The 19381-nt window shown below is 40.9% G+C and overlaps 1 protein-coding gene across 2 annotated transcripts; it reads left to right on the top strand.

Moving 5' to 3' along the window:
* The first annotated feature begins 1653 nt into the window (after window positions 1-1653).
* On the top strand, window positions 1654-19332 carry LOC146369564 (CD9 antigen-like). Of its 2 annotated transcripts, none has more exons than XM_084909208.1 (8): window positions 1654-1910; window positions 12127-12229; window positions 16427-16524; window positions 17129-17203; window positions 17293-17394; window positions 17512-17601; window positions 17846-17929; window positions 18719-19332. In XM_084909208.1, exons 1-8 carry the CDS (start codon window positions 1842-1844, stop codon window positions 18782-18784), a joined length of 687 nt encoding a protein of 228 aa, XP_084765334.1. In that variant the 5' UTR covers window positions 1654-1841; the 3' UTR covers window positions 18785-19332. The 2 variants fall into 2 exon arrangements, with proteins under 2 accessions (XP_084765334.1, XP_084765335.1); XM_084909209.1 differs by lacking the exon at window positions 1654-1910 and adding an exon at window positions 5623-5734.
* Window positions 19333-19381: the final 49 nt, after the last annotated feature.

Here is a 19381-nt window from a genome sequence, read left to right as displayed (position 1 = left end):
CTTCCTCGGGATGACCGTTTCAAGCGCAAAGGCGGTTTGAAGGGAAGTTTTGTAACGGGATGAAAATATTAACGGAGGACCACACACACACACACACACACACACACACACAGCATGAAGGTTGTTGTTCTTGCAGTGTTGTTTCAGAGTCAATCTTTTTCACTCAAAGAGGTTTGGTAAAGATTCAAATTCATCTTAATCTGCTGTTTGATTCTGTCTTAAAAAAAAATTCTAAATTTTGTGTTTTCAACATCCTCAACTCTGAATAGACTCCAAAACACCACAAAAAAGTGAATGTTTATAAAGACTAAATCATAAAAATGATGCCCTTTCTCTTGTTGGGTTACAGCTGTCACTGCTTGCAGTTTTAGTTTACTGGTCCTTGTGAGCCGATCAGTACTGTACTCCTTTATCACCATCAGCACCATCTTCCTCACCATCACTGTGTCTGTGTGCAGCTGCAAAGAGCAGCGGTGGGCTGACCGCGCACACTACCGTCTTTGTTCTGCAGAAGAAGAAGTAAACACTTTGCCAGCAGACAGAGGGAGAATATAGCCTCATGACAAACACACACACACACACACTGGATTTGGTTGGTTATGACCTTTGTGGCATTTTGAAAGTATCAAGGATTGTAACATCTAGTCTTTTTACTGAATCAAAAGGAGATGCTGGAGTTTCATGAGTTTGTGTTTGTCATTTAAATTCAGTCTTGCTTAATACACAACATTCAAATTACTGTCACCTTACAGTAATCCTGATACTTGTACTTGATGTGTTCAGTTTAGTTATTTGCACTCACGTTCAAACTACTTCCAGTCTTCTTCTTCTTCTGGCGTTGTTACAGCGGATGATCTGCCTCCATCTCCTCCTATCCCAGCATCCTTCTTCTGCCCGGCAGTTCTATCTTCATCATCCTTCCTCCAGTATGTCTTCTCTCCCTCGTCTGCATATGTGCAAACCATCTCAGCCTCTCTGACTCCGAGCTGTCCCCCTGTCCTCTGCTTGCTTCCAGTGAATATCTGAACATGTTCAGCTTGGCCTCCAAACCAACATCACAGCAGAGGGTTAAGGTTTAATTAATAACTACTAGTTAGCACCTCCAGCCTGCCAGCAATCTCTTCTTCTTGTGCACTCTGTTGCTTTGGATGGTTCTACTGACTTTCATTCCTCTTCTCTGCAGGCTCTCCTCCACCTGCTCCTTACTCCCGCTGCAGATCAAAGTTTCATCTGCATCTGTATTCTCTATAGATGTTTGCAGATCTCCAGTAAATTGCCCAAATTGCTCAGAAATGTAAATTTTTACAGTTGCAGCATTAACAGACACCCCAGAGTTGCTTTTCGAAAGACAAGTGTAAACAGACTCACAGGGCTTACAGTCAAACATTTGAATGTTTGAACTCTGATTTTGATTCACGGTTTTAATAAATATGAGAGAACACAGTGTTTATTTCTGACTGTGGTATTTATTTCAGTTTCTGAGGCTGTTCTCTGTAGATTTGACGGAAACGGGATTTTTGTCAGACTTGTGGTTTCGTTTTTAATAAATCTGGAGAATTGTTTTATTCAGAAGTTTGATGTTCGGTCCTGTGATGAACAAAAGTCCAAACAAAAGACAAAGACGGACAGAGATCTCTCTCTCTCTGTGTGGGTGTCGAGCAGTCGATGGTCTGTTTCCTCCCAGCAGCAGCTGATCTGATCGGAGGCTGTCCGAACTGAGCCGAGCAGAGCCGAGCAAACGGCGACAGGTCGACAGCAGGGACCACGAACATCACTGAGCGATAAATAGGAGATAATTTCAAGACTGAATTAGTCCGAACACGGCTGAACACTCCGCAGGGATGACGGCTCTAACTAGCTGGGAGCTGTGCGTAAAGTACGCGCTCTTCATCTTCAACTTCGTCTTCTGGGTAAGTTTAAACACGCGGGATGAAATATTTAAAGCTCCAGCCGCCCGTGTTTATTCATTTGCGCACAGAAATAAGTCTTCATCTCTCAAATTTGAGCCTGAAAGATGAAAATGTATTTTTGTGTGATGCGATTTGTGTTTAACAGAGAGGAACCGAGGAGCGTCTTGTTTTGATTTAGCCTATGGCATTTTGAACACTAGTGTGTTTTGTTTAAAGTCGTTCCGGTTTGTGTGTGCTCTTTTATATGAAGCTGATAATATTAATTTTGTGTTTGTGTAACTATCCACTAAAATCGCACTTCGCATTTTTCTGTTTTCTTGTTTCTGACATTCTGGGATGCTGTTGCAGCAGCTGTAGACAGCTGACAAATTAAAGGAAAAACCCACGGAAAGCGTCAATAAAGTGCAGAGACATGACAAACCACCGGAACAGCTTCGGTGCTCCTCAGAGTACTAAACAGCCTGCTAGTTGATGGTGTTCATTTCTGGTGACTTTAAAGTTTTGTTGGTTTTGCAGTAGTTCAGAAATCCAGTAGGGGGCGTAGATGAGCCTAACACGTCATTCAAAGACAGAGCGGTTGCCTAATCAGTGCTTTCACCTCCTACTCAGGTGTCCTGTGCAGCGAGGAAGCTTAAGGCAGTCTGAAGGATGGCTCCTTAAAAGTCTGAATGATTTCTCAGGGCAGAGGTCAAAGGGTCGAAGGGCCAGCCTCGGGTCCACACCTCCACCTCAGGAATGTAAAACACTCGTTTACATGTTAAAAGTCCTGATGTACATTTTAAATTCATCCATCAGTTCAAAGAAATAACTTATTTTTTATTATTAAAATGAAAAAACTCTCACAAATCTTATCGTTTTTTAAAACGTATTTTTACTACCACCTGCTACGCTACAAACTTATATTGAAAATGAAAAAAGAAAAGGTTAAAAATCTGAAATAAATCAACCATCCATCAACCATCTTCTAATCTAGCTATCCATCTCAGGGTCTGAAAAGCAGGGTACACCCTGGACTATATGAACTCAGTTAAAGGGAATCAAATGTCTGATTTGTTCCATATGGGACATTAAAGTGGAATATTAAGTGCTTCCTTATTGACTCTGTTAAGCTATTGTTGATTAGCTTCATATCATTCAGCACACAGGACAGATGGGGATTATTTTGAACTGTGAATCATCCAAAGCTCCTCTGATGGAGTCTACGAATAAAAACATGGAGCTGAAAATGAGCAGAACAAATCTTTTTAAGGATTAAATTATTTGTACCAGTTTTTTCACTCATTTATGTCGAACTGCTCATTCACTTTCTCTGATAAATGATCGAGTTCAGTCAAGCCATCAGAGTTTGAGCTCAACAAACAACAGCAGCTTATCACTAAAGACATCCTTAGAGAGAACGAGAGTGACGAGCAAAAGACAGGCAGGGAGAGATAACGGAGGCCGGAAACAAAGCCGGCGTTGTTGGTTTCACTGGGTCCACTGGGAGCCGATGCAGCGTTGAGTTACTGCAGCAAACAATGAGTCTCCCAAGAGGTGTGAGGATACACCTGTGGAGTTTTTGTTTGTGATTCCTCTGAAACAGCTCGTCTTTTTTTTTTATCTGTTTTTAAAGCCAAACGCAGGAGTATGGAGGTAAAACGGGCAGCATAAGTTCAGCTGTGCAGCACAGAGGTTAAACTGGAAGAGTATCAGTGTTTTTATCTTAAAAACAGCACTCAACATGTTTGTTTCTCTTTGTTTCTTTTCAATCAAAGAGCATACTTTTAAAATGCTTTATTCCAATTAGAATCAGTTACGGCTAAGCAAGTCCCAGAAACTGCAGTCCTCTAGCATCCACTGGAGGCCCTATAGAGTGAGGCAGTTTCCACAGACTCCAGTATTAAACTGCCCAACTTATCTGATTATTCCTGCATTGCAATAACGTGATTAAACTGCTGTGATATTATAGCTTTGAAATGTGAGGGACGAGAGAAAGAAGTGCCTTTGTTTACATAAACCTCTTCTGAAACAAACGCTAAGCATTTCAAGTGTTTCCTTTATTGATTTATATAATATAATAAATATATTATCAAGTTAGGTTTGCTGTTAGCCAAATTTTTGTTACTCATGTTGGTTTGCTAGAGATAGTTTTTAATAGCATAAGCCAAATTCTGGGCTAATTCTAATTGAACGCTGAGACAATGTGATTGGTTAGCTGCAGCGTCACCAACATTATTGTGATGATATAGTAGGGTGACCAACTGTCCTCTTTTTTTGCACTTGCTGACTTCTAAAAGCTTATATGACATATTTTTATTTCACCATTCATTAACCGCACAGAGATGGCATAGTTTAAATATGTTAACGTTTTCTTTAAGCAAACTGTATTATTAAAGTTCTTTGTGACTGGCGCAAGTGTCCTCTTTTTTGGAAATCAAAATATGGTCGCCCTATGATATAGGGATAACTTTAATGAGGCTTTGCAGACACTTGATGTTAACTTGGACACCTCAAGTCAAACGGACTTAGAGACCACGTGTCATGAGGGGAAACTGGGTTCTCTGACCAGTGGTTGCTGAGAATGTGATTGTTAAAGCTTCGGTTACACAGACCTAGAGACCAGTCAGTGACAACCACCCTGGCAGCCACCTGTTGCTAGGGAAAATTAAGTATTCCCCAACCTGTTGCCAAAAACCTTGTGGTTGCTTTGGAAGTTTGCATGTAGATTTCCTCTCCAGCTACTCTCTGAGCTGTAGTGAGACAGTGAAAAAAAGATTTCCCTTCAAATTAAAGGTTGTCCCCTTTGTAACACATTGGCTGCAGCGCTCAGACACAGCTTTTACTTTGAAGGCGAACCTTGTCCATTTCCCATTTTCCAACCTTTACTGCTTTAACTGCTTTAGCAGTTTAGAGTATTTGCAGGCAAACTGCAGACAACCAAAGAAACCAGAAGGAGGTTTTTGGTGCAGCAGCTTCTTTAGAGCTGATTTCCCTCAGTGAGAGGCAGAATCCTCTAGGAACTACTGCCACATTATTTCCCTAGCAACCGGCGGTTGTATCATGTCCAAATTGGCAGACTGCTCTTGAACAGTATTTGCATGATGTCACCTAAAAAAAGCAGAAATAAACATGTTTACAGCCTCTGTGCTCTCTATGGATGGTTTAAACCTTTCTATGAATTGTACTGTGGGTGAATTTGTTCAGAATTCATCCCCATGGAAACTGACATTAGTGGTGTGGCCACTTTGATTTAAAGGCTGTTATTGAAGCCACATAAATGAAAGATAATCAAACTTTAAACTGAATCATTTGATATAAATCTTTGTTCTTCACACAGGAAGCAGGTTTTCTCTCAGCCTCAAGTCTAGCAGCCAATCAAACTGGGAAACACAGTGTCGATTAACATTTATGAGCCACATGTGAGGTATATGAAGGTTTTTATTAATGGTGGTCCACAGTGAGTTAGGAGTTGACATCTTGTTTCATAAAGGAAGTGTTAAAGGGGGTAAAACAAGAAGCACTGAGGCACCTTTCCTGAGTATTTAGAAAAGTCAAGAGGTGTTAAATGCCTTCACCTGTGTTAGACAAGCTGGGTTATGCAGCACACATCCAATCCCCCTCTAGCTCCTCCCTCAGCCAGGTGAGTGCTCAGCAGGGTGTGGCTCACAACAAAAGCTGCCTCTCTCTGTCACCTCTCTTCGTTCTCCTTCTCCTCCTCACTGTGTGACACTCAGGACGCTTTTTCTTCCATTTTTCTGCGTAAGAAGATATAAACAGATCCGAGCACCATGAAGGGACAACAGTGCATCAAGTACCTGGTGTTTATCTTCAACTTTCTCTTCTGGGTACGTAGCCTGGTTTAGTGAGTAGACTGAAGTGGTTTGGTTGCTTTGGATTATGGTGCTTTGTTTGATTGTTTGATGGTTTCTGTGACTGGATCAGATTTCAGGAAAGACTCACAATCTAAAACACAGGCAGAGTTTATGTTTGGCTGGAGCCACAAACTCTTTAATAATTTGACTATTTTTGATGTTTTGGGAGCTTCAAACCTCTAAAACCATCATTAAATTTGTGCCTTTGTCATCGAGACTCTTTGAAAGAATCAAAGTGGCCTCACGCAAACCCACGCAGCATTTCCTTCTGGGGAGTTTCAGCTCACAAATCTTTGCTTTTAATTCGCTTCCGGTCTTTATTTTATGTCCCACACTAATCTCTGTAAATGCTGCAGTTTGTTGCTTCTGCAAACTAAATCATCAGTGCTGTGACAGTTTATCAACCTCGCAGTCCATCACAAGACTGTGGAGAAGTTCTGGTGCCTTTGAAACGGTCACAATCTCGTTCACCTCTGATGCAAAAGGATTTGACTTCAGGAATATTATGAGTACAGGGTCTGTGGCAACCACAGCCATTAAAAGCATTAAAATATGTGAAATCATCACGTCATACTGAAGGATGGGGGGGCTTGTGAATTGTGGTCAGACGGATGGATGAGTGATGGATGACTCACTGTTGCAGGAGCTTAAGGAATTTTCTAGATGGAATTTCCTAAAAATGTTCCCCTTTATGGTCAGGTGGATGGTCAGGTGGAACCTACATGGAATGACACAGCACATCTGAGTTTTGACATATTTGCTAAAACTGATTCAAAAGTTAACGCAGTTCAAGGCGAAGGAACGAAGATGGGCAGGAGACCGAAGAATGTCATTTCCTTGACTGCAGACAGATGGACATGCTTGGAAAACATGTGCAGAGCGACTCAAAATGAAAGAGCAAGATAAACGAGTGGCTAATTTGCTCAAGAACTGCAGTGACTGTAGGGCAGCATGAAATTACAGCCTGACTTGGTGGTTTGGTGCAGTGCGTGCAGCATGCAGGACAGAACAAAGAGAACCGGCCGGGTAGCTTTGAGCCACTTTTATGTTAAGGTGACGCCACACTCACACACATACAGGTGAGAGAGTGAATGATCCCCAAGCCTCCTGATTCATCTCCAGGATGAGGGATTTTACAGAAATTACAGAATCAAGTCTAAAAATCACAGATTTTAAACAGACTGTGAATAAATGGCATTAAATCTGCAAAGAAACTGCTTGCAAAGAAACAGTTCTCAAACTGTGGGGTGTGGACCACGAGGGGGGAAATATACAGGGACAATATACAGTTCAACTGGAATGCTTTTTAAATGGTTTTGATAAATGCAAATAAAAACAGGTTAGACATGAGGTAAAACCCGAGGTGTAGGTCTGACCTACTAAGTCTAAACGGTGTATATATTAAGAAAAGAAATGATTTGCATATGACTCAGGTGTGCTGAAGCTGCGCTGCTAGGATGTCAGGTCATTATTTTACAATGTGCACCTGTCAGAAATTTATGCCAGCACTGATGAGAGGACTGGAGTGAGTGATAAACTTCCAGGGGACTGAACAATGTGTAGCTGTGTCTCTGCAGTGCGTCACCTCCAGCTGTTAAATGGTCTTTTGTCCTGTAGGACTCCATCTCATTGGTGGACCACCCTGCCCTCTAATTTAAGTTCGTCTATTGCCCCATAAAGGATGCTAGTGTGATATGTGGAAGATTTTTATCTGTGAGTGTTTGAGTCCTCTGCATCCACGCTGCCTGCCGTCGTTGCTCTTGTTACCTCACAGTACAGAGCACAAACAGCTGCTCTGAGCCTAATCGCTGTTTTGACGGTATGTGTCCATGGCTTTAGTGTGTAATGACACCAAAATCAGCTCTGACTCGACAAATGAGGTGACAGAGTGATCTGAGGCACAGCCCCCTCCTCCAAACACAAACGTGAGATTAGACTGATTTAACTTTGAGTCGGCCTCGAGTGTTTCTGATTATTAACCTGAAGAAGTTCCCCACAGTGTGAAGAGCTGTAGGTTCAACAGCACCACTAATTTTTATCACACATGGAATCAGTATTGCTTCACCTGTCCTCACAAGCAGTTACATTTCACCAGACTCCATTCACAAAAACTGCAGTTTTATTTTCCAAAACATGGGAGAAATTCTACTTTTGATTCGCTGTTAGGTGGCACCAGCCTGTGCATCGCCAGAACTCCCAAACACTAACCTCGTCATGATTATTGTTGTTTCTGCATGGCTGATAGTGCTGTAGAGCAGCTCTGTGGTAATGAGAGCCAACATGAACCTCAGGGGAAAATGCTGTTTTCATCTCCTCCACACACAACACTTGAGTCCCTAGAGTGTTTGTGGTTCACTAATACCAACATCCCCAGCATTCAGGATGCCAGACGTCCTTTCTTTTCTTTTTTCTATATCTTTTCCTATATCATTTTTTTTTTTTTTTTTTAATTTAAGTGTTTTTTATTGTTACAAATTAATGACAAAATGTTTATTTGGGTTAATTCATGTTAAATATTCTGCAAATGTTGGTAATGGTGCACTAGACAAGCGTGAGAGCGATGCGAGGCTTCTCACATGAACTCTGCTATTGTTCATAACCAGCGATTTTCACTTTACTTTAATTTACTGAAACTGAAGTGGACTGTGCGTGCCCTACATGAAGCCGTATGATTTGTAAGATCATTCTTCTAAACTTGGCTGAAAATCGAGTTTACTCCCTCAGATTAGTGTCTAGGAGGCTCATGGTTCGTGATAAAGTTACCACCTGCAGTTATGAAAGCTGAAACTACCCACAGAGACTAAAATAGTTTTCATAGCTGCCTGTGAACATGATTTGTTGTTTGTTTTTTTTGTTTTTTTTTGCTTTTCTAAAGTAAAGCGGGATGTTTTAACCTGAGTGTAGACAGGGATCAACTCACTCATGGAGCCTCAAGTGGACAAGAGGAACTGCAGTTAATGGTAGCGCATTGATAATGTCTCAATATTCATATACAGATACTGGAATTTAAATCTATTGATCTGTGAAGAGATTCATTTGAATATCTGCTGACTAGTCTGGACAATATACTATATATAATTAGATAGGGATGATTAAATGAAGAATGAGTGGAAAGTTATCCATCATACATTAACTAATACTTGCATTCAAACAGTAGCAGGTAAGATGTAATACTTTAGTTTCACAACATGAAGTCATTTCTGACTTCTGCTGTCTATGACGGATATTTTAAAATGCTCTATTTTCATGTTAACATGGACTCCTGCTATTCTAGCCCTGTTTATTGCAACGCAGTGTAGAGATGAGAAGTGGAATGTTGCATTGAGACGGAGTGACACTAGTGAAAGGTGCAGAGGCTTAAACCTCACTTCATTCTTTACAGAGCGAGTGGTTGGATCAAACAACGACTGCAAGGCAAATAAAGCAAACTGATCCTGCGTTCTTTAAGCTCGAGGCTACGTTTGGAAAGATTTACTGATGATGATCATAAGGTGTGCCTGGCTGACTTAATGCTGACAAACCAGCGATGGGATGATGTCACATGCTGACAGTTACAGGTGTGGCTCTGATTGCTGGAAGATTTCTACTTTCAGTTTACTCACATTGAGGTCACACACAGGCTAAGTCGAGCAGCCCAAGGCATGTTATATTTGTCGTGTTAATAGAAAATGACCCTCCTTATGATGTTTCAGGCAAGTCTGTGCATCCCAGTTTGGATGACTGACTTACAGGTTAATCTGACATGGAGCCAGAAACCCTGCTGAAACACACAGTTGTGTGATAAAAGTGAATGAAAGCAATGGTGTTTGCTTTTAGAGGTGTATGAATTATGCAGCTGATGCCTCTAATGCTCCTACATGTTTACAGCCTGATGCTGTTTTAGTCTCTGTAGGGAGTTTATCTTGCAATTGACTACAGGCCTCGCCTACGAGTATTCATCTTCATGTTTTATCTGTTGGAGCATTTATTTGATAACCTGGCACTACAGTGTTCACAGTACAGTACAGCCAGTCAACTTGTGCTCTGGGTTTAATGAAAGTCTAGTATTGTACAGAAAACAATGGCGTGATGATCCTCCAACTCAGTTGGGTATTTACAGCTGTGCTTCAGCATGTTAGCTAATACTTTTTAATGAATTAAATATTTGCTACTTGAAACATTTTAACAGATTGTTATTTAACTCTAACCCTCTGTTGCCTCTAACGCCCATATTAAGGTGTTTCTTTGTTAAGGATTCTGGTTAACAACAATAAAAGGATGATACACTAGCTAATGCTAGCGTACAAAACTAACAATGAAAGGGAATTTTTCCCAATGACATTAGAAAACAAGGTAAGCTAGCTGCTACACTCCTTGTCATATTATTTGTATGCCTTGGTGAGCTAACGCTGGCTAGAAAAATAAAGCTGTCCAACAGGGTAGAATTGTCAGACAGAAGTAATTTAAAATTTTGAGTTGATATCTCAAAATTTTAATTTGCCAAGTATTTTGGAATTGTATTTGGAGTTATATTTGAGTTAGTCAAACTTTCAAGAGAGAATTCAAGACCTTGATTTACAGACAGCACCCCCACCCCCAAAAACCAAAAACCTGAATCATGGTCAGCAGACCGTAGGAGGAACCAGACGGAGGACATGTTGGGGCAAAGTGTTGCCATTCGGCCTGAATGCTTCATGCTGTGTGCTTCATATACTCCCTGTTGCACAACAACAGACGTCAGCGTCATGCTGCAGGACATTATGGGAGTTATTTGGGTGGCAACAAAGAGTTGATGTAAACTGTTTTGTGGTTGCTGAGGTGATTCTGAGTCATGGTAGTGGGTAATTACTGTTTGAGACAAAGTATGGCTGTCATTTATTTATCTGTGGATGCCTTCATATCTAAGTCTCCGTTGTGCAGAGGCTCCACATGTACTGAAGTCATGTTTCCTGGATGGCTCCTCTGTGATTAGGTTGGTCTGGATTCAGGAGAATAAGCCGGGCAGCAAGTCGAACTTCATTCCTCAAATGTTAGCCTCATGTTCACCTTCAATGAAAGGAATTGTTATTCATCCACACTAACATACTTTGATTTGAATATGAAACCATTGCATTCCATACTAGCTGCACATAGTTTTGCAACAGTGAAGCATCACATCATCATACCTTACAAAAGCCAGTTGTTCTTTCATTTTGCTCTGAGCAGCTGTTTTCGAACACTTGTCTAAACGACTGTGATGTGTCCATAAGTTCAGTGATGAGTTCATGGTCTCAGTAGTTTTCTGTGTGGTTTTTTTTTTTTTTTTTTTTTTTTTTAACACATCAGTTGTAAATCACTGTAAAGCAGGATTAATCTGGTTATTGTCTAAGGTAGGATGCTTTATACTCGATCAGCTGCCACTGTGTGGGTGTCCACCTCTTCATGTCTCTGCATGCTGTTTAACCCCCAATCTCTAAATAACGTTCACATCAAACACTCTCCTTGTTCCTGCACGTCTCAGATTATCGTGCTGTTATAGTCTGTTTCTTATGAGTTAACTCAGATGTTTAGGATAAAGTTGCCTCTGATGTACTGTACACTGCAGCATCTTTTCCTTTGTTCTTTTGTTGTGTGCTTTATTTTTTTTTTTCTACGGTCATCGTTCGAGTATACAGTGTGAGGACAGTGGAGTGCTGTGAGGCAGGTCCAGGTGAGCCCTGTGGTTTCAGTCAGGTGATACTTCTCAAATCCAGCCTCATTCGGGCTTTTCACTTCTTCTCTCTGTATCTAACTGGTAATGTGTTGCCTGTGTCTTAGACCCCCGGAATTATCGACCCGCGCCTACAGCTGTTGTTGGATTTGATGAAAGTGTCTGTTAAAGCGACACACTTGAGCTGTATGTGCCTTCATTATTTTAAGAGTGGATAATAACTCAATAACAATTTGAAAAAGTGCTCTGGTGGTACTGGCTCTGTTAACTTACCTTGTTGTGAACACAGTGTTCTTCCAAACATCAGGAAGAAGGTCACACGTGCTGCAATGCCTGCTTTAGAAGCATTTCTGCAGGTTCAGACCACAGACATGGACATAGCCTCTGCTTGTATGAAAAATGAAGTCTGCGTCAAACTGCCTTTACAGCTGCATTGGGGTTTTTTATGCCCACCAGGGGGCGACCCTTGCGGTTGGATAGAAGTGTAGAGGCTCAGTTTCTCTCTGACTTCAGTCCTTTTCTTGGCTCAGTTGCTAGCTCTGTATCTTTTTGCTTAAACCACAGAGAAACTCATGTTATCTGTAAATATCTGTAAATGAGGACAAATGTGCAAAATGACACTAGTATTTGAATATAGTCTCACGGAGAGAACATTAAACCTCCTTCAGAGACAGTAAACATGTTTTTCGTCTTGCAGCTGGCAGGAACCGGCGTGCTCGCTGTGGGACTCTGGCTGCGTTTTGACTCCAGGACGGCAGGACTGTTCGAAGGGGAGGAGTCGCCCTCTGTCTTCTTTACGGGTAAGGCCTCTGCTGGTTAAACCCTGGATGCAAAACACTTACATGGAAACAAAAGACCATGAAGGAGAATAACCTTGAGGATGGCAAGAACCCTTTATAGAGCAGAGGTGAAGCATCTTAATCGCAGCAGCTTCACTTTTACATTTTTGGATATCTCACAACCATAAACCACAAAATAACAAAAAGAACATACAAAGATTCAAAGTGCACAGAAAGACGGGGAAATGATCAGCTCCTACTCCACTATCATGGTCTTTGAACCTGCCATGGAGTGATGGTGGTGGTGGGTGTTGTTGTAATTACAGCTGACGTGTCTGTAGTGTAGCTTTGACGCACATTACGAGTCTGTTAGTTTTATCATGCTGTCCTATCAATGTGAAGTCTCACACTGCTCATTTCACTCCAACCAGCAAAAACCGTGCCGAATAATCTGCAGCTGAAAATAGTCTCCAGTAACCACTTCGTCCTGTTTATTAACAACCACAGCGTTGTTTCTAGAATGAAATCTTTATATTTGTGGAGGAAGTCATAATTTCAAATTAAATGCACTACAGCTGCATTTAGCTCTGTGGGGCTCTGGACGTGGATATAACCTGACCTCAGAGAGGCGGGGCACTCGGAGGGCAGCTGAGGCCAAAGTTGGTCCACAGCGAGGCGGCTCGTCCAACCCGGCAGATCCCTCCACACATAGCGCTCATTCTTCCCGGCGCACAGGGACTCCTTTGTTCTCAGACTTCTGTATTCCCGGAGGAACTGTCCCACCCTCCCGTCTTTGTGCGTCGCATCCATCAAACTGATAAGAGAAGTGGGCAGAGAGGAGACGGGGGACGGGCCTGACATGACAAACATCTTAATAACGGCTTTGGAGGAGTATTTGTGTGTGTGTGTGGCTCATGCGCTCACTGTTGTTGTTATCCGACAGCCTGTTTATGATTCATCCTCATGAAGTCACCGTTGAAGTGTCAAATCATCGCTCTAAATCTCCCTGCAGCTGATTCCCACTCACCAGATCGTGACTGAAGGTGTTTTTGATAAATAACTCCTCATTAAAAACAGCTTCTGGTGCCTCTCAGGCCTTCGTGTCTGTTCGAATCAGAGCGGCAGCAGCTCTATGAGCCAGAATGCAAATCACTGATGTACATTTACATTTTTAAAAGGCTTGAGCAGGTAAATCAGGGCTGATTTCCAATCAGCCTTCCACATGCACCTGTACACTCACTGACACCTTATTAGAAACAAAGCATGGGTTCTGTTAGAGTTGATGCTTTTGAGATTGTCATTTGTGCTAAGATATACAGACATGGACAAAATTGTTGGTACCCTTTGGTCAATGAAAGAAAAACTCACAATGGTCACAGAAATAACTTCAATCTGATAAAAGTAATAATAAATTAAAACCAATGAAAGTCAGACATTGCTTTTCAACCATGCTTCAATTGAATTATTAAAAAAATAAATGCATGAAACAGGTCTGGAAAAAATGATGGTACCCCTAGAAAAGAATGAAAATAATGTGACCAAAGGGACATGTTAATCCAAGGTGTGTCCACTAATCAGCATCACAGGTGTCTACAATCTTGTAATCAGTCAGTGGGCCTATATATGGGACTCCAGGTAGTCACTGTGTTGTTTGGTGACATGGTGTGTACCACACTCAACATGGACCAGAGAAAGCGAAGGAAAGAGTTGTCTCAGGAGATTAGAAAGAAAATCATAGAGACAAGCATGTTAAAGGTAAAGGCTATAAGACCATCTCCAAGCAGTTAGATGTTCCTGTGACTACAATTTAGGGCTGGGTATCGTCACTGATTTCTAGAATTGATTCGATTCCGATTCACAAGGTCCCAAATCGATTCGATTTGCCTCAGTCAGGAATATTAAAATTCTGATCACGTATCAGTACATTTCCATATTTTTATATCTATCAAAAGAAAGCTGACACTTGAGACTTTATCGAAGGTGTAAGCATCACAGCAGATGCCTTTGTGTCAAAGTAACTGAGGATAAAACATAGAAAAACATGGTGATTTTCCTGGCCTGGGATTTTATAGCAGATAACCTTAAAAATATTCTGCAGTAGATCAAAAATGAAAGAGTCATTAATCAACATATGAACATTACCTGATGCTGCTGAAGTGAAGCAAAGTTACAGCGGTTTTATTAGTGACACAGCTAAGCATTTTGCAATTTTGCATAATTTAAAAAAGTTTACATTTGTTCAGTATTGAACAGCAGAAATTAGGCTTTCTTTTGATTTTTTTTTTTTTTTTTTTTTTTTTTTTTTTTTTTTTATCGTGGCGGAAGCAAAACTAAGAGTGAATTTGTGACGATGTTTATGTGACGCAATACTATGTTTACGCCCTTTTTACAGAATCCGCGTACCTGCGCTCATTTACTGTTTTAGTTATTTGGTGGTTGTTGAAATTTTGTGAGGTTTAATCTGAGATTCTGGATTTTAATGAATCGATATCATGTTATCCAAGCTAGAATTGATTTTAATCGATAAATCAATAATCAAAACCCACCCCTACTACAGTTGCACATGTTATTCAGAATTTAAGATCCATGGGACTGTAGCCAACCTCCCTGGACGTGGCCGCAGGATGAAAATTGATGACAGATCAAAGAGACGGATAATCCGAAAGGTAACAAAAGAGCCCAGAAAGACTTTTAAAGAGATCCAAGCTGAACTTCATGCTCAAGGAACATCAGTGTCAGATCGCACCATACGTCGTTGTTTGAGCCAAAGTGGACTCCATGGGAGACAACCAAGGAAGACCCCATTGTTGAAAACAAATCATAAAAAAGCCAGACTGGAATAAGCCAAACTACATGTTGACAAGCCACAAAGCTTCTGGGAGAATGTCCTGTGGACAGATAAGACAAAAACTGAACTTTTTGCCAAGCCATATCAGCTCTATGTTCACAGACAGAAAATGAAGCATATCTAGAAAAGAACACTGTCCCTACTGTGAAACATGGAGGAGGCTTTGTTATGTTCTGGGGCTGCTTTGCTGCATCTGGTACAGGGTGTCTTGAATCTGTGCAGGGTACAATGAAATCTCAAGACTATCAAGGGATTATAGAGAGAAATGTGCTGGCCAGTGTCAGAAAGCTTGGTCTCAGTCACAGTCATGGGTCTTGCAACAGGACAATGACCCAAAACACTCAGCTAAAAACACCCAAGAATGGCTAAAAGGGAAACATTGGACTATTTTAAAGTGGCCTTCTATGAGCCCTGACCTCAATCCTATTGAGCATCTTTGGAAGGAGCTGAAACATGCTGTCTAGAAAAGGCGCCCTTCAAACCGGAAACAACTGGAGCAGTTTGCTCATGAGGAGTGGACCATAATACCTCCTGAGTGGTGCAGAAGTCTCATTGACAGTTACAGGAATCGTAATGAAAGGCTGTGCAACAAAATATTAATTTGTGGGTACCATCATTTTTGTCCAGGCCTGTTCCATGCATTTATTTTTTAAATAATTCTATTGAAGCATGGTTGAAAAGCAATGTCTGACTTTCATTGGTTAACATTTATAGAATTTTTATTTATTATTACTTTTGTCAGATTAAAGTTATTTCTGTGACCATTGTGAGTTTTTCTTTCATTGACCGAAGGGTACCAACAATTTTGCTTGTGTGTGTGTGCTGATAAAATGTTTCTCGTTATTAGGTTTTATGCTTCAACGTAAAGTAAGTAAGCAGCCTCGTCGCTTCTGCTTTTTACACGTTAGTCCATTGAAAGGTCGCAAACTGTACGGGGTGCGACTGGTTGATAAGAAGTCATGCCTTGTATGGTATGGCGAGGGGCCACACACACGCACAGACAGACACACTCGCTCAGATACGCTTGCATTAAACTGTCACGTGGATAACTGAAATTCTTAATCCTTTAATTTTTTTTAAAATCTGTGTCAACAACAAGCCTAAGAATGGAGCATCAAGTTCTAATGTTAAACTGTTGAATTGAATATCAAAGAGTGAATCGCATCCCATTTAACAAAACAAAACAAAAAAATGAAATGACTAACAGTAACTTTGAACCAGGTGGTGCTGATATCACTGAGGTTGAGATCATGTGCATAAGTTTTAATTTAATCGTGTCTCCTTTGTTTGCAACTGGCCTTGGGAACTTAAAGGCAGAGGTGACCCCAGAATGCTTGTTTCCTCTGGCCCATCTGAATGTTTTGTTGCAGGCGTGTACATCCTGATTGCAGCAGGGGCTCTGATGATGGTGGTGGGTTTCCTGGGATGCTGCGGAGCCATCAAAGAGTCGCCTTGCATGCTGGGACTGGTGAGTGATTTCTTTTGTGTTTTACTTCTCCACATTACATTAAAGACTGGTGACTTTGCTGTGAATCATGAATTCATGCTCAGATTTTTCAGTTGGCACATTTCACAGAGATGTTTGGGCTGTAATCACACCGATCACCAGGAAAGGCTCCTCAATTTCACCACAAGCGTGTTGGCTGCTACAGCTCCATCGGTGTGATGTGACTGTTGGTGGCGATTCGCTGTTATGTTTTTACAAAATGTTTTTGTCTTGCGATTGAAATGGTCATATGAAATTGGTGAATGTGATCACATCTACTCTGAGCCGTCATTTTAAATATTAAATAGCTTTAGTTTTAACTTACATTTCAGGTCATCTCTTCCTTAGTCATCTGTTATTTGAGCTCTGTGCACAGAAAAGGTGAACAGCAGAGCTGGTGCACAACAACTTAAGTGTTGATGTTATGTTCACCACACATAAATCTATGGTTTTTACCACTGGTTGAGGAAACTTTGGACAAAAGTGACAGATAAAAGTAAAAACCCACTCCGAGTTTCCTTTCAGGACTGATAACTAAATAAAATCATGTCTACACTCCAAATCTTCTTCTTGTTTTCCGGTTTAGTTCTTCTTCTTCCTGCTTCTCATCTTCGCTGCAGAAGTGGCTGCCGGGATCTGGGGTCTTTCCAACAGCGACCGGGTAACTAACTCTCCCCATCTGTCTCTCGCATGCATGCACACATTCTTTGTTGATTGACAGGTGTGTTAACTTTGTCCGTGTGTCTTCAGGTGGTGGAGGACATCACAGAGTTTTATAAACAGACTTACGCCAACTACAAGGACACCAAACAACCAGCGCTGAAGGAGACCCTCCGTCTCATCCACTTTGGAGTGAGAACACACACCCGGACACCTTTTATGCAACTTGTTTCCTTATTTTGAAACCGAACACATGGCTCTCTCAGATGACTGCCTAACTTGTGTGGGCTATTTCCCCCCCCCTTGCAGCTCGACTGCTGCGGTCCAACAGGAACAGTGATCGATGCTGCCAGAGATATCTGCCCCAAGCAGGAAGGGCTGGAGGTCCTCGTCACCAAGGTAAGGCAGACTGCAACAAAAGGGAGATGACCTCTCATGTCACATCATGTAAATTTTTACTTAAACATTTTAAGATCTAAGAGATTTGTACTAAAAAGTGCTACAGCTAACATTTTTCTCTAGGGTATTCTGGCTTTGTAGAAATCAAGCTCACATTTGCATCAGACATTTGGTTTAAAATAAGATGTGGAGCTCACACCTGTTTTTGCTGTTTTTGCTTCACTGTCCTGCTTCCCTCCTGCAGAGCTGTCCCGCTGCTATTGACGAGGTGTTTAACAACAAGCTGCACATCATTGGTGGAGTCGGCATTGGCATTGGAGTCATTATGGTGAGTCTGCCACTAATGCACATGTACTGAAACCTTAAGTAAAGCTATCATATGGTTGTTAAATTGGCACAAAGCCTAGAAGTGGTAATAAATGAAATGAAATCCTCCTTTTTTCTTTTTTTCTTTTTTTAAATGTGTCAGGACAGCTGGTTTAGAAAAAGCCAAGTGTCTCATTGTTCTAGTAGTGGGTCTGACTCGTGATTTATTTATTAAAAACAAAGCCAATTCACAAATGTTGTAAACCTGGCCCCAGTAGGGGTGACATCTGTGGTTGCAAAGACACTTTTTATATGTGTAGAAATCTATGAAAAATGACATTACTACTTACTTCATATATGACATCAATAAACACTTTACTGGTGAGTTTATGGCTCAGTCATGAGTACAGAATGCTAAATATGAAGTCTGATGATGACTAGCTATGATTTTTATTGGCTAGCTACCAAACGATGTGGTAGTTTCACACTAACTAGACATTCTACTTGGTTTGGCCCCTGAAATTTGACTGGCCTGCCCTGATGCCACCAAAAAAAATCAATCCCCAAGGACTATTTTCTTTCATAGAAGAACAAGAAAAATATTAAATATTTACATTCAAGAAGGTGGAATTATTAATATTTTTTTTCAGGGTTGGTCCATTTTTTATCATAGAAAATATTTAAAATGAACTTATCAAGATTGTGACATTTTAAATAACCAAAATACACAATTATGGAAACTTTGACACTTTTGTAAACAGTGTGGTTTATTTCTTAATGCCACATTCCTGTGTCCTGTGACTCTCTGCAGATCTTCGGGATGATCTTCAGCATGATGCTCTGCTGTGCCATTAAAAGGTCTAGGGACTATGTGTAAAAACCCATGAAACGCCGTCCACCTTTAACTCTGCTGCTGCTTCAAATCATTTAAGTAAGAATAACAACATTTGTCCCTCCATGTGCTGCTTGGGTCCATACAGGATGGCCTCGTCGACCTGTGAGAGTATGGCTCCTTTTCAATGACGCCTCTTTAACTTCTCCACTCTGTGGGGTCTGCAGCGAGTTATTTATACCCAAAGTAACCTGATAAGTGATAACTGATACAATCTTTTAAATCAAAAACCTACTTTTCATAATAGGACAGGTTTGAGCATATGCAGGTGAAAGGAGACTTTTGCAACTCTGCTGCCCCCTGGTGGACGCCCCATTTTCTTTAAATCCTTTCTTTTTAAGTTATGTTTACAAAATCTGCTAAACGTTTGAGCTAACAGGGTTTTTGCAGCTAAATGAATGTTAATGACCCATGTTTTATTTTAAAGCTGCGTGTTAAAAGCTTTGATTATTTTTATTTTATAAGTTTTATGCAAATGATTTAATGATTGCAGTTCATGTCTTTAAGATGTCAAATAAATGAACTAAAACAAAGATTTGTCTTAAATGGAGTGTTTGCTTTGAGTGCTAAAGGGGTACAATA

Source organism: Perissodus microlepis, chromosome 17 (genome assembly GCF_051167445.1).
Source record: "Perissodus microlepis isolate ML-2025 ecotype Zambia chromosome 17, ASM5116744v1, whole genome shotgun sequence".
NCBI lineage: Eukaryota > Metazoa > Chordata > Actinopteri > Cichliformes > Cichlidae > Perissodus > Perissodus microlepis.
This window is presented reverse-complemented; position numbering and strand designations above follow the sequence as displayed.

What these genes read in the sequence shown, in the direction of transcription:
- LOC146369564 (XM_084909208.1), top strand. Translation starts at nt 1,842, where the DNA reads ATGACGGCTCTAACTAGCTGGGAGCTGTGCGTAAAGTACGCGCTCTTC. An exon ending in GTCTTTCCAACAGCGACCGG is followed by an intron (nt 17,204 to 17,292) that starts GTAACTAACTCT and finishes GTGTGTCTTCAG; the next exon opens with GTGGTGGAGGACATCACAGA. An exon ending in TGGAGGTCCTCGTCACCAAG is followed by an intron (nt 17,602 to 17,845) that starts GTAAGGCAGACT and finishes TCCCTCCTGCAG; the next exon opens with AGCTGTCCCGCTGCTATTGA.